At 39.3% G+C, this 14,881-nt stretch overlaps 2 protein-coding genes across 2 annotated transcripts in view; one reads left to right on the top strand and one right to left on the bottom strand.

Annotated features, from left to right (window-relative positions):
• Positions 1-262: 262 nt before the first annotated feature.
• Positions 263-2,681, top strand: b3galt4 (UDP-Gal:betaGlcNAc beta 1,3-galactosyltransferase, polypeptide 4). Its single transcript, XM_020610604.1, has 2 exons — positions 263-326; positions 676-2,681. Exon 2 carries the CDS (start codon positions 1,036-1,038, stop codon positions 2,140-2,142), a length of 1,107 nt encoding a protein of 368 aa, XP_020466260.1. The 5' UTR covers positions 263-326; positions 676-1,035; the 3' UTR covers positions 2,143-2,681.
• A 3,308-nt stretch (positions 2,682-5,989) lies between these two features.
• wdr46 (WD repeat domain 46) overlaps positions 5,990-14,881 on the bottom strand; it is an 11,908-nt gene continuing 3,016 nt past the window's right edge. The window contains exons 3-14 of the mRNA XM_020610775.1: positions 14,383-14,463; positions 14,189-14,301; positions 13,973-14,060; positions 12,081-12,142; positions 11,208-11,312; positions 10,947-11,097; positions 10,470-10,705; positions 8,816-8,969; positions 8,145-8,292; positions 7,780-7,970; positions 7,523-7,636; positions 5,990-6,575 (exon numbers count right to left, since the gene is read on the bottom strand). Of these exons, the coding sequence (XP_020466431.1) occupies positions 6,453-6,575; positions 7,523-7,636; positions 7,780-7,970; positions 8,145-8,292; positions 8,816-8,969; positions 10,470-10,705; positions 10,947-11,097; positions 11,208-11,312; positions 12,081-12,142; positions 13,973-14,060; positions 14,189-14,301; positions 14,383-14,463 (1,566 nt within the window). The 3' untranslated portion in view covers positions 5,990-6,452. The remainder of the gene's footprint in view (positions 6,576-7,522; positions 7,637-7,779; positions 7,971-8,144; positions 8,293-8,815; positions 8,970-10,469; positions 10,706-10,946; positions 11,098-11,207; positions 11,313-12,080; positions 12,143-13,972; positions 14,061-14,188; positions 14,302-14,382; positions 14,464-14,881) is intronic.

The following is a 14,881-nucleotide window of genomic DNA, read 5'->3' as shown; positions in this document are numbered from 1 at the left end:
CATAAAACCTTTATTTGCATTTATATTTTCCTGACACTCACTTTGTACTGCCTAAACCAAATGCAGAACAAAGAAAAGGGGAAAACATATACAGCCTACTAAAAGAAAGATGCACATACACGGCAGGATACTTTGTATCGGGCTTCAGGAGGCAACATTACCGCTGAGTAACCACCGGGTGTAGCCCTGCACCAATGCAACCGCAGACTGTGCACTAGAACAATAGGGGGCGAAAGCTTCACACTCGTTTAAATGAGATTTTTAAAAACCCATCAGATAACGGTTATGATTATTATCATTTGGATCTCCATCCACTAGATGATTCAGTGAGTTATTTTTCCAATAAGGTTATAGCCTAATGAATCTCAATCGATGAGAAGACGGTAGAGTAATCTATTTCACTGAACAATTTGCATTTCATTTAGATAATGAAAGCATGCCATCAGACATCCGTTTGCTTAACAAATAACCTATACGGCAGACTCGGCTTAAGGCTTTCATTCGCCGATTTATATTTGTCTTCACATGTAGGAACAGGCGTCGCCTGATCTGGAATGTACATTATGCTTCTGAAAGTGTGTTAGTCAGGGCACCACCAGAGAGCAAAAGGAAACCTGTCAGCATTTTATATTGATAGAGTATGTATTTCATTTTTAACATTTCCGTGTTTCACAGTCATCCGCGGGGCATCTCCGCGTTACAGTAAAGAGTCGGCGCAACAACAAAAACAACAACAAGCATCCGGATTCAAGCTGATGCCGAATCGACCGTTTTATCTGCACAGCGGCATATCCCACTTTGTAAAACTGTCTGGATTGCATGTCTGTTATCGCATCCTCACTGACTCTGGCACTTTCCCACTGCGGGTCTGAATCTCGAGCAAGGGCGTCATGAGGAGATCTAACGTGGGGACAGCGCTGTGACCGAGGAGTATTTGTAGTCGTGGAGACAAGGGAGATAAGGACAGAGAGACACTGGAGAGTTATAGCAGCTACGGTGATAGTCTGAGCTGCACAGTGGTAGTGGAGATTGGTCATGGTCGGACGGGGACTGTGGGTGTGCAAGTCATGGTTTGGAAGGCGAGGCGCCAAGCTTGGGATTTCACATTTATTTTGCGCGGTGATAGCGAGCGCAGCCCTGTTGGCTCTGCTGTTTGTGGACTTCATCGAGTCATGGATCACCTCCATGAGCATGGACAAGGCGGTGGAGCCGAACAGAGCCATCATTTCCATACAGAGTGTCCCCCTCACCAGACCTGAGGAGTTCTTACTCATGCCCAGTCCGCTCGTGTGCCAGCGTGCCAAGCCCCATCTCATCACCATGGTTTCATCAGCTCCTGCTAATCAGAGGGCCCGCCAAGCCATCAGGGACACCTGGGGAGGGGAAGTGGAAGTGGGGGGCCTGCGGGTCATGACCTTATTTATGCTGGGTGTAGCCACTGACCCTGGACTGACGAAGTTGCTCATAGTTGAGGCCCATGAACAAGGGGACCTGATTCAGGGGCGTTTTGTGGACACCTATTCTAACCTCACCCTGAAGACCCTGTCCATGCTGGGCTGGGTCCACCGCTTCTGTCCTCAGGCTCACTTCATGGCTAAAGTGGATGATGATGTTCTGTTCAATCCCAGTGCCCTTCTGCAATTCCTGAACAAGAGCCATAACCTCTATGAACACACAGACTTGTACCTTGGCAGGGTGCATCTCCATGTGGCTCCTAACCGTGACCAGGAGAGCAAGCACTACCTCCCTGCAGAGGCCTACCATCCCTCTGTCTTTCCAGATTATTGCAGTGGTACAGCCTACATTCTCTCCCACTCTGCATTGCTCAAAATTTCCCTGGCAGCATCTGCATCACCTTTGCCCACACCCCTGCCACCTGAGGATGTGTTTGTTGGTCTGTGTGCTCGAGCAGCTGGGGTGCTTCCCTCACATTGCCCGCTCTTCTCTGGTGGTCCAGCTGTGCCATATGGGCGCTGCTGCTACCAGGCTATGGTGTCCATCCATCACACCCCACCCAGGGAAATGCTGCAATACTGGACTGATGTTCATTCCTCTCCTCCCTGCTCCTGGCTGAGTCTGCGTGCTTCTCTGGGAATGTGCAAAGTGAGGGCGATGCTCAGTGATGCTCTGGGGCTGGAGTAGGGGTTGTGAAGTTTAATAGAAAGGAAAACTGGACTTTATGGGACAGTGCCTCACTTCAATACTGTAAACGGCACAAGTACTTTTCAGGCTGTAAAGCTACAGTGCATGCACTGAGAAAGTGTCACTTTATTTTTATAGCTTTATTTTTTTTAGCTGACATTGGGCGAGAGGTGGGTTTCACCCTGGACAGGTCACCAGTCTATTGCAGGGCTGGCACTTAGAGATAAACAACCACTGCATCACCATGTCGCCCGTTGCTAGTCCAATGCAATGATGAAATGCATGTCTCCAAAAATAGTACAACAGATTTCACAAGATTCATATACCCAGCAGGAAGTAATATATAATCAAAACCTGCTATGTTTAAAATAATTTCTGGAAATTTTCTCAGTACCTAAAATTAACTCATATTGTTGTACAAAAATTGCTGGGCACCAGTTCTGACAACAGACAGCAGGGGAAGTTCCTTTCTCTTTGGGGACTTGATTCCACTGCTTCACCTGAGCCTGAAGACTTGATTCCACTGCTTCACCTGAGCCTGAAAACACTTCCATGGACTTTTTATGTTAACACAGTTATGTTGCCACCAAATAGTAGTATTTATGGTATTCCTCTGTAATAGTGACATTAAACATTTATGTAAGTATAGTGTGAATGATATTCTCTGCTTGGCCAGGTGGAGAGTACATTTGACATTACAATTACTGCTTCTCATTTGTATGCCTCCACCCACCAGTCAAATTCAGGGGAATGGACAGACAAGAGGTCACCGAGCTTGTCCTCTGACCACCAAAATCGGATAATCTGAAAATATAATGCTTCTGACCACAGCTATCTCTGGCATGGAGGCATATAAACAGTATGTGTGTTATAATGACATTTTCAGTATATCCATTTATATTGTTCATTTTCATATTGAATATATTCGCCTCATGTTTTTTTTTTTTTTGCAAGTGTGTGTGTGAGACAATAAAACCTTCTCCCTATTTTATGGACTTTGGCTATCTCACTCCACTTACAGTGTACTCAACCAGAATGTCAGTGTGTTTATACTCAGGAAATAAACATTGTCACCAAAAAAAAAGAGGTCTATATCTTAATTTAGGCTCGCTTGGTGCTTTTTTCATAAAAGAAGCATGCCTGTGGACACACACACCTACATATACACAGGTCTTCCTTGTATCAACACTCAGTATTTCTGTCACATTATAGTTTACATTTTTCATGACAAATCAAGCCAAAAAGGTAACAGTGGTGCACCCCATACATTTCTTTATTTTGATGTGCTGTGAAATCTAATATGACAGTGTACTGTTTCACCATCTCAAGTAAATATGACAACTGCATATGGTAAGAGGAAGTGAAAATGTGATATAACTTGCGTGACTGTTCACCAGCTACATTACTTCTGTCACATTTTAAGGCACTTCAATTTCTCATATTCTGTTTTTCAAAACATGAACCAATCTTTGCTACTAATAAATGCACAGCCATCGTACCTGCTGGCTACACAAAGGTCAAACAATATGTGCCATGCTGTTTATGGAGTTAGTTAATGATTAACATGGTACAATGTTTATTACCTGCATATAAAAGTTATTTATGCTGTGAGAGCAGTTGTACAGTTTGAGGGGCTATGGAAGCTTTTTAATACCAATGGTTAGAACTACTAGGAGGAGTTTGTGTGTGTCAGTATGTGGGGTTAAATTATGGAATGGTCTGGGGTTTGAGCATAAACAATGTCAAAACATTCACCAAATTAAAGCACTTTATAAACAGAAGGTTTTTTTTACAGTATAAGGAGAATGGGGTTTAATTATTTGATGATGTACTGTATCTATAGGCTGTATTATCTTATCTTGTAGGTCTTTTGATTACTATTGATGGAAGGATTATTATTGTTACCTGTGGTTATATATATGGTGTGTATCTAAGATGTGTTTCTTTTTTCTTTTTACATGTATGTATGTATGTATGTATATATATATGTAATTTGAAAGTTTTTGTTAACATTAAGAATTAAGGAAGCAGCTATTATGTTTTTTTGTTTTAAGTGTAACAGACCGGGGCCGGTTTAAATAAGTTTGACTTCTTCCCACTCCGTTTCGAGCAAATCACTGATCTATGTTGTTAATGTAAGGTGACTATACCTTGTATTTGATTTGACTTGAATTGATTTATTCTTTCAAGCATGTAAAGACAGTTGATATGACAACACACATGATTGTACACATAATCCAATATCAATTTGCTTATACCTAATACATGCTTGAATGGAGTAGGAAGAAGTCAGACTTATCCAGTCCTACCCCATGACATCATCTTACCATCATTGGTTTGCAAGCAGTAAATGATTCATTTCTACACACACACAAGTAATATACTAAAAAATTATAACAGTGTTAACATTCTTACATAATTACATTCTTAAATAATTATATTCTACACCACACAAGTAATATATTAAAGAATTATTACAAAGTGTTAACATTCTTACCCCACATCCACAATGTTCCATCTGGTTAATCATTAAGCCTGTTCTTACATATATCTCGATTGACACATACCTTTATATTTATGTTTAAACTCGTCAATTCTATTACTATTTTTTATGTCCACATTTAAATTATTCCATAGTTTTACTCCACTTATGGAAATACAAAATCTTTTTTTGGTTGTACGTATAACATGAATTTATTGTAACAATTTAGACTGTATGAAAGCTACATTGGTGTGATCCCTATATCCCATCTTATGCACAATTCTTATCGCTCTTTTTTCTAATATATACAATGGTTGAAGTGAGCTTTTGTATGTATTTCCCCAGTTTTCACCGCCATACTCTAAGTATGGTAAAATCAATGAAGAATACAAAATGCGTAGTGCTTTCCCGTCCAAAATATATCTAACCCTTGCCAATATTGATATATTTTTTGCTATTTTGTGCTGAACATATCTGATATGAGATTTCCAGAATTTGTCATCAACTATGACACCTAGAAATTTAATTTCATATACTCGTTCTATATTAGCTCCCCCAATTTTCAATTGAGGTTCATTATCTAGTCTACGATTCCCAAATACCATAAATTTAGTTTTATCCAAATTCAGAGATAGTATATTACTATCACACCATTTCTTTATCCTCACCCAACTTCACAAATTGACGCCTCTGTGTCAAATAACTTCTAATCCAATTCAAAACCATTCCTCTGATCCCATATTGATTGAATGCTTCTTATTGCCTTGTTATATGTTACTATTGCTCAAAATAAAAAAATAAAAAATAAAAAAGCTGTTTATTGAAAGGGTCACTGAAATCTAGATCAAGCCTTGTCCATGCACCCATGGTAATCACAAGCAGACACACACCATTTAAAATGCCATTCATTTGAACTTTTAAATTCACCCAGTGATGTCTTTGTTGTGGGTGGATCCTATAAGGTGATACCAGTATTTCCAGTTTTACTTAGTCATGAGGAATGTTCACAGCTAAACACCCTTGTCACCTGTAATAACATTTGACCAGTTACTGTTCACACCATAACAATGGAAATTCTTTGAACCTGTAAAACCACCTACTGAACTGCTAACATGGTTACCAATACATGTTCCAACCTTACAAGAATACTGTATAACTTTCTAAATTCTTTGCCTTCTCAAACCATTAAAGCCCCGCCAAACCCGACTTTGTTCCTGCCGAGTGTAGATCCAGATACGTCTACTGGGAGCGATGCAGGCTGTTGCTAAAATCAGTCATTCTGATCTCTAGTGCTGCTGATGTGTGAATATATTCCAGCACATTTTATATTCAGTTCTGATGTTGAAAAAACTGAATTAAAGCTTGGCATCCATTTTTTTATTTGTTGAACACAACACTTCATTCTGTTTTGTCACCAAAGTGCTCCACATGGAGTACAATTATGAATGAAAAAAGTGTTTATCAGCAGACAAAAATAACAATTTAACACAAGTTCTAGGTGACGTCAATGACAGCCATGGTGCGTCACATTTTCTGCCCATGTAGACAAGAAGCACCTCAGGATAAGGCAATAAATTTTACTGCACTGCTCTCAACATAAGGTTACAGATTAACTGAAACCCATTCACAATGAGTCCTTAATAGCAGACTACATACATCATTTCTGCAGTTTGTGAACAATGTGTCCTTTATATACTGCTCAAAAAATAAAGGGAACACAACATAGTTGACTGTCTTCTTTTTGTTCCCTTTATTTTTTTGAGCAGTGTATAAAGCTCAATGGCCACGCTCACAGATGAGTTCACCTACAACAAAGGGTCCTTGTTTTCTATATTTTGAATCTGTCCAGCGCAGATCTCTGGCTAGTTAACATCGCCTTCTTCTTCTCCTCCCTCTCTTTCCTTTCTTTATCCATCTTCATTTTGTCCTCCACAGTTTTCCTGATTATTTCCTGGGGGGTTAACAAATCAAGACATAAGCCAAAGATACAGAGAGATTAAAAAGTAATCTAATTCACCGTCATCGTATATTCTGAATAAGAGCCGTGTCAAGATTTCGCAATATTAAAACATGACGATATTTCTCATCGAGGCAAATGCTGTCGTGAACTCAGTACATAACAGAAGCAGGCCAGTGTGACGGAGTTTGAAGATATGTACACAGTCTGGCAAAAACACAACTCCCTGCTGTGTTTTAATGCATGGGGCTGCATTTGTCAGGGGATGAGGGGTTGTACAGGAAGTCTTGTAGCTGTGCTCGATTTGGCCACGTTGTGATGATTTGATGCGAGTGGCTTCAGTCACGTTTCCAGCCTGTGATTTTCCATTGTGTTTTGATTAACCATGCTGCTAATGCAGCCTACTCTACCTTATCACCAATTCTACCACCAGTGTGTCAGGACTGATAGATAAAAACACTGTTTAACATCCAGTACTAACGAAAATGCATGGCATGTCGTTATGGTGTGTCAATTGTGGCCCAAATTTGACAGTGAATAGCAGTGAACGCTCATGCTTGCAAAGTAAACAAAAGAATCTCCCTCCCGTGGGCGTCCACATCCCAATTGTCACCCGTATGTGATTGGCTAGCGTGGTGCCTTTGCTGGATGATGTCACCTTCCAGTGCGTATTGTTGTCTTTTACTGCATATGATAATTCATACTCAGAAACTATAACTGAAGTGACATTCATTACAAGATGATTAGTTTAAACATTTCAAAATACACCCGTTTTGCATTTTGTGACTTTCAGTTGAATAGACTATTGTTCCATATTGTCATATTTTGTCACTGAAGATTTCTTAAAAAGTGTTAAAATCTCATCTCATTCTTGTGAACCCAATATCATGCATCATCTCATCTCTAAGTGTATTGTCACACCCCTATTCTGAATTACTTACTCTCTGGTCTTCATGAGCTACTTGTTTCTTGCGCCTTTCAACGCCGCCCGCAGAACTACGACCTTTTTTCTTAAACTTCGGTACAAATTTTTGTCTGGCAAGTGGGTCAAAGCCCTGAGAAGACAAAACAAAAACTTTCAGAAGGCTGTAAACAATAATAAAACTATTATCATCATTAGTCAGTATGTCAATATGTACACATTTCTATCTTAAAATAAAATCTTATGTGTGCCCATAACATGCTTCCACAAACTGACCAGAGCTTGGACCCTGTCTTGGTGCCTTTGCTCAAAGGTGGCTTGGTCAACTTGTCCCAGCTCACTGGGGTCCAGGCTAATGAGCTCTGGCTGGATCTTCTCCAGCAGTGCTTTAACCTCCCACTCCTGCCTCTGCTTTGCACTGCGGTATGGATTTGCATCCAGACCGTCAAAGTTAGGCTCACCCGCACCTGTGAATGTACATAAACCAAGTGCAAAAAGAATGACATCAGTTCTAATGCACATTAAATTAGTTAGGTACAGTGTATACATCTCTAATATATTCATCAATATTTTAACCCTGACCTAATTAGCGTGCACTTGTTAAGTCTACTTTTCTATATGCATGTGAAACCTAGTCAGACCTGGTACGAGCATGCTGGTGAAACCCTCTCCGTGCCCAACCCCAAGGACATCCTCAAAGGGACAGAAGTGCAGACCCCAAACGGTTCCCCGAACTCTGTGAGCCATGTAGGGCTTAGACACTGGAGTGTTCCACACATCTCTGTACACCTGCAAAGGGAGTTTCCACAAACAAATTAAGTGATATGGAAGTAAAAGGTTACCAATATGGAAAGACCCCCCTTATGTGTTACCATTATGACACATATGCAGGTAATTACTTTTTGTATTGTCATAGGTCATATAAATCAATAACCTGCAATATATCGGCTTATTTTTTAAATTCTTTGGCAAGTGGACATCTCTATTGTGTCCACAAATCATTTTTGCAAACCTACTGATAAAATTGTATTGCACATCTCATAGATGTGACATTTCCTTAAAAAGGGAGTGATATGTAAATGCAACTTATACAGAAAACAGTTTACAGTTGCTCAGTAAAAAAACATGTACAGGCAAGCACACGGTTCATTTAAACAGTTTCAAGTTCTCAGTAATAAATAAAAAATGAAAATTTCTATTTGCAATGAACCACATTGCGGTACATTTACAGAAGTAAATCCATAAATTTCTGTGCACCACATTTTATTTCAGTGACTACTCATTAACCGTGCAGTGTGGAGGTGTCAATGACCTGAACGACGTCCCCTGTGGCTGCAGACAGCAGCCCCCTCTGGCTCAGTGACAAACAGGAAGCTCCAGCGGGCAGGAAGTAGGACTTGAGGGGCTTGAAGGCTCTAATGTCATATACTTTTAGCTTTTTATCCATGCCAGACGTCACCATGTATCTGCCAAGAGGAAGCAATAACAACAGATCGCTCTTTGGTGGCCCCTGAAGAAAATGCAGTTCACTACAAAAAATGTAACAGGTACGAACATGATTATATATTATTTGAGTTCTTCAGGTGTTAACCTTCAACCGCCTAGTGTTATACCTGGAGGACATTAGATAATTCAGAGTGCTGCTATAGAAAGATGCACTCTATGCACATACTGTGGCAATAAAAAGTATGTGAACCATTTGGAATTACCTGGTTTTCTGCATTAATTAGTCATAAATGTATCTAATCTATATACAAGGCTCAATGTTTAGGTATAGACAACTACAACAAGCAAGCCTTTACTGAACACACCCATTAAACATTCATTTTCCATTCCTTTCTTTTAATAACTGGTAAAACCTGTTCTTGTAATGTGTGCATTCTATGTAGCTACAGGTCAGAGTTGTATGTACAATGTTCAGGAGCTGTTTGGGAACATTATTCTTTACAGAGCTGCTTCAGCTCAGATCATATTCTTGGGATGTCTGGTGTGAACAGCTTCTCTGTTGGATTATGATCTTTGGTTCCAACTTGGCCGCTCCAAAAATTTGATTTTCTTTGTTTGAAGTCATTCTGTAGTAGATTTACTTTGATGTTTAGGGTAACTGTCCTGCTGCTTCACCCAGCTTCTGCTGAGCTTCAGCTGGTGGCCAAACACCCTGACATTATCCTGTAAGATACCTCGATAAACTTGGGAATTAATTCCCTCCAAGTCCAGAGGCAGCAGAGCAGCCTGTAACTTCAGGTGTAGTGATTTTTTTTTTTTTTTTTTTTTTTAGAGATCAGCAGCTCACTCCATAGAGTCATGCCATGAAGAGCATGCTGTGTGTAACCATCATTATTATTTGCATATGGTAGACTCACCAGCTCCAATGATTCCTTTAATCCTGGTACTCTGGACTTATTTTTTCCCCCTCACTAAGCAATGTGTGTTATTCTATTCAAGCAATGTTTGAATAAAGTATTCAACATGGTCAACAACCACACAGTGATTTGTGTTATTAGTTAAATAGATGTTGTCATTACTGTAACATAGATGGAGATTTGACCATATTTTAAGACAAATGTATACATAAATTCAGATAGGTCCAGAGGGCTCATTTACTATTTATTGCCACAGTTATATGTAACACTGTGTAGCTTAGCCTCATTTTTTGTCTTTGCAGGTCATTTTCAAAAGGAATGCACAGAAGAAGAACAATCGCATAAGAGGCTAAATCCTTAAAAATATGTTGTCTCCAGGTGGCGGATGTTAGAGGATCGGAGACAAGATTTAGTCAGTAATTACTGAGACTTATTACAATTTTAAATAATGAAGTTAATTATTAACGATTATGTTTTTATAGGAACTACTCTCAAACAGTGTCTGTGCACGTTAAAACAGACCAGTATCAAAAGCTTCCTGCCTTTAAAACAAATTCAATATCCATGTAGTTGTACAAAGTGTACAGTTTTAAAGGGACTCACGTGCCCGTCTTGTCTACAGTGACAGAGCGCACACCTCCCTGGTGACACAGCATCTTCACGAGGGCTTCTTTCTGGTTGGGTGACCAGAGAGTGACCGTGCCATTGGGGTGTCCTAGGTGAATGATAGCATTATAAGGGTTCTGACACATCACGTCGAGTCGGCCAGTCTTGGTGCAGATGGCTGCCACCTCCTTTCCCACAGACACATCCAGATACTGCAGGAAACTTGTAGCACTCTGAAGACGAGTGTGAGAACAGAAGGCTACAGTATGAGACATGTTTAGATGTTGAAGCATCACAGCTAGATATTGATAAAAGAAAAGAATGAAACTGAGGTTTAAATATAGGAACACCTGCCTCAATGGAACATGTGATGTGTCAGAGTTTGTGACAAAATCAGCTTTTTGTTAATGCATTTTAAACAAACAAGCAATACATCATACACACAGTCTATAACAATGGTTTTAGGGGACCCACCGCTGTGGCTAGCAAAAAGTGGTAGGGGAGGAACTGCATACGAAGGACGTCATTGAATTTGCGGATGCAGTGAAGTTCTATTCCATTGGAGTCATAAATATGCAGCCACTTCTTCTGAGCCACTGCATACATGGCCTCACTGTGAAGCCACCTAAATAGAGGCCAAAAAGATGTTCACAGTTGCTAGTAGATGAAGCTTTGTTGTAATGTAAAGTTTTGTGCTTTGTGTGGTGTTGCATAACGTCAGGTTGGATGACTTACTTTACATCATTTACAGACTCCATCACGTTTATCTCACACATCAGCTGCTTGGACTGCCAGTCTATACAAGCGACATGCCCTCTCCTGCCACCTAGCAGCAGGTGACTGAAATGAAATGAAAAGAACAAACACACAACTCTACCATGTAAGTTAATGAATCACCTGGCCCTGCAGTTTTCACTCGGTGTGAAGCTGTCTTTCATTCATTTTCTGCTTTTGTTTTATAGCCTGCAATTTACTGTTTTGGTTTAACTCTCAGTGAACTCATTAGCACTGCTTTTAGCCACAGCAGGTTTTCATTGATAAAGCCTGAAAAAACCCACTAGCCACTACCTGCTTGGCACCAAATGGCTGTTGATGCCCAAAGCTTCACTTGTGCTTCATTCAATTTGCAAGGTTTTGACACATTAATGGATAAGATGAGAGAATCACTGAAAAATATGCCAATTCACACTACAGACATATAATCACTGATTAAAATCAGTGGTTAATTAAAACCCACATCTCTACTCTTTTTAAAACAGACTGAATAAAAAAAAAAAAGCTGTCAAAATGTAGAGGATATGTATGCCTATTGATGTTTTCATTTATTTATAGCTTCCTGCACTGCTCCCAAGTGGCAAAACACACACACACACACACACACACACACACACACAAAATGCAGGCTTAACAAAAAGCATCTGGAGTCCAAAGTGTTGTGCTGATTCATCGTTAGCATCTTCAGCTGTGTCAGTCTGTGGCTTTCACCTTCCTATTACTGAATCAAAACCTTTTGTCTTTCATGAGCATTGAACCAAAATGACTGGTGATATAAAAAGGAACAGAACACTACAGTGCATACACTGTATGAATGTAGAGTCTGATACTGACCGTCCAGTCTTGCTGTAGTCCACTCGATACGGCCCAAACTGAGACAATTTCAGATTAAAATACTGAGGAAGAGAAAACATAAAACACAATAGTAAAAAGGCAACTACTAAATAAGACGCATAATCTCATATCTTGAACACCTTTGTTAAACAAAATCTGAAATTAACACAAATTTGACTGCAAGATTGGAAGTGTAGGTTGGAGCTACTGAAAATGAATCACTCAAATACTTTTGAGTTTGGTATTATTCACAGTGGTTGACACAAATCAAGTCTCACAAAAAAAGAGATCTCAGAATACTTATGATCAAGAATTATTGATTTGCATGATGTTGGAAAGAGTTAGTCATGTCATCTCAAAGAGTTAGACAAACTGTCTATAAAAGGAGAAAATTTATTACAGTGGCTGCTCTGTCTAGAAGTGTGAACTGAGACTGACTCCAAAGGAATGCTCAGAAAAAAAAGAAGCAGCAGCCAGGAGTAACAGATAAAAGCTTAAAGGAATCACTGGAGCTGGTTAACATCTCCGTTCATGAGTCTTACATATGCAGATATTGGTGCATAGTGTCAGCAAGGCTGTAAATATGGGCCTCAAAGAGCACCGAGATACAGAGAAGGCAGAGAAGAAAGAGGAGGGGAGTTTGGAGAGGACAAAGGAATTATTAAAATGCTGTGGCAGAATGCCTAGAAAAGTTAAGCTTTTAATAAGTAAAGATAATCATAAAATGATTTATGTGTGTGTTTACTGAAATAGTTATTAGTACATGTGTAAGAATTAAATGTGAAATAATTGTATTAAAAGAATTGGGAAAAGCAATTTTACATCTAACAGAGTGCAAAGTACAGAATTGCACAAGAGAAAGTAGACACACATCCCAGAAATGAGGAACTGCAGAAGTGTGTGTATGGGATGCAGGGATAAGAGACACACAACATACTGGGGAAGTAAAATGGTGGTTTTAAGCACAAAAGTAAAGATTTGAGTGATAATTGTTTGATCAATGTCTAATCAATGATAATCCATGTTTAGTCAAAGTATTCAAAATATAAAGATTTATGTTTTATTTTTAGGCATTATATTCAAAATATAAAGATTTATATTTAGATTTTAAGGCATTGATAGTTTATGTGAAATCAGTGTGTAATTGTAGCAGAGATGAGGATGCTGAGGTTCTCTTTAGGAGTGACCAGAATGGACAGGATTAAGAATGAGCACATCAAAGGGACAGGTCGGCTGTTTTGGGGATAAGGTCAGAGAGGCCAGATTGAGATGGTTTGGACATGTGCAGAGGAGGGATAGTGGTTACACTGGTAGAAGGGTGTTGGAGATGGAGCTGCCAGGCAAGAGGTCAAGAGGAATTGACCTCCCACTGAGATTAATAAAGGATTCTCTTTATTAACATGTATGAGCTCAACCAGGTCTGCAAAGAATTCAATGTCCAAAATTCCACCTGGACATTGTGCAGGTGTGATCTGCAGCTACAAGAAACGCGTGTCTGAGATTATTGCTGCAAATAGCCTTTACCATCTTGAACACCCTTCACCTACTAATCTGTATGGAATTTATACCGTATGGAAAAAGAAGACCAGCTTGACCCAGAAACAGTGGTCAGTGCAGCACATAGTGAACTTAATTCCTTTGTAGTCATGAGGAATTCTAGAAAAAAGCCATCTCACCCATTTTTGAGAATTTGAACAAAAATCTGAACAGAAAATACAATATTTTTTTCTGTTAGAGAATTTTTAATAGGTCTTTTAGTGTTTTCTCATTTTGTTTTATTTCATTACATAAATTAACATTCAACCTTAAAAAATATTAAAAGAGAAATTTTTAATAAAGATGTCAGAATTAAGTGTCCAAAAATTTACACTAGTGTCCTACCAGTGTCCCACCTTTGCTCCAGAGGTTATATCCACATCAAGTGCAATATCTTCCTGTGAGATGGTACACGTGTCCTCATCTTCATCCCCTTCTAGAAACCTGAGGTTAGATGAAAACATTACAACCAATGCTTTTAACCAGTATCTTAATATTAATTCTTTTCATTATTTAATCTCTGCTACATGGTACAGAGTGACATGAAAAAAATGGTGATATTAAGAAATTACCCAGCATCCTCTGGGAGCAGGATATCAAATCGGGCAGCTTGTTTCTGGGCCATTTCTGAAGCTTCTTCTGAGCGAACTATCATGTCTCTGAGCTTGTAATGAGCATGGTGAGGCTAGAACGAGACAAATAAAGACATGAGTGTCTGGCAAGTGGTAATAGTTAATTCTTTTAATTTCACTTAAATAATGTTTACCGTTTTAGTTTTCTCTTTCCTTTTGAACTTCTGTACCCTGTCTTCTGGAATAGGGGCAGGTCCGGGGAAAGGATCCAATTTCTGAGGGATCATGGGCGATAATCAGAGAAAATACACTGGATTTATATTGTTAAACACTAGAATAAAGGGCAACCAATGCAGAGCTGGGGATAACACGACCAGTCAAAGGTCTGGACACACTTTTCCATTCAACTTAAAAGTAAAGTCACTGATAATGTCTAAGGATATAATATCAATACTGGCGTATTGGACATATCTTAAATATATTCTTCTAGTTGCTGCTTCACATTTAAGAGATTAACTGCAACATTCAGTATACTGCTCTTAATTCAACACATGGGCTTATTTAAGATCCATGTTTTCTTTACACTTTCATAAATAAATCCTACTTTGATTAAGATAAATTTCATAGCATGGACCATATTCTCCACCTCCATTGTCGATGCGGCCATTCGGAGCTGTGGCCGTAAGGTCTCTG

The sequence above is a fragment of the Monopterus albus genome, unplaced genomic scaffold, assembly GCF_001952655.1.
Source record: "Monopterus albus unplaced genomic scaffold, M_albus_1.0 scaffold106.1, whole genome shotgun sequence".
Taxonomy (NCBI): domain Eukaryota; kingdom Metazoa; phylum Chordata; class Actinopteri; order Synbranchiformes; family Synbranchidae; genus Monopterus; species Monopterus albus.
The sequence above is the reverse complement of the archived record's forward strand: the minus strand, read 5'-3'. Positions and strand labels throughout refer to the sequence as shown.

Coding starts and splice junctions, on each gene's coding strand:
- b3galt4 (XM_020610604.1), top strand. CDS start 1,036: ATGGTCGGACGGGGACTGTGGGTGTGCAAGTCATGGTTTGGAAGGCGA.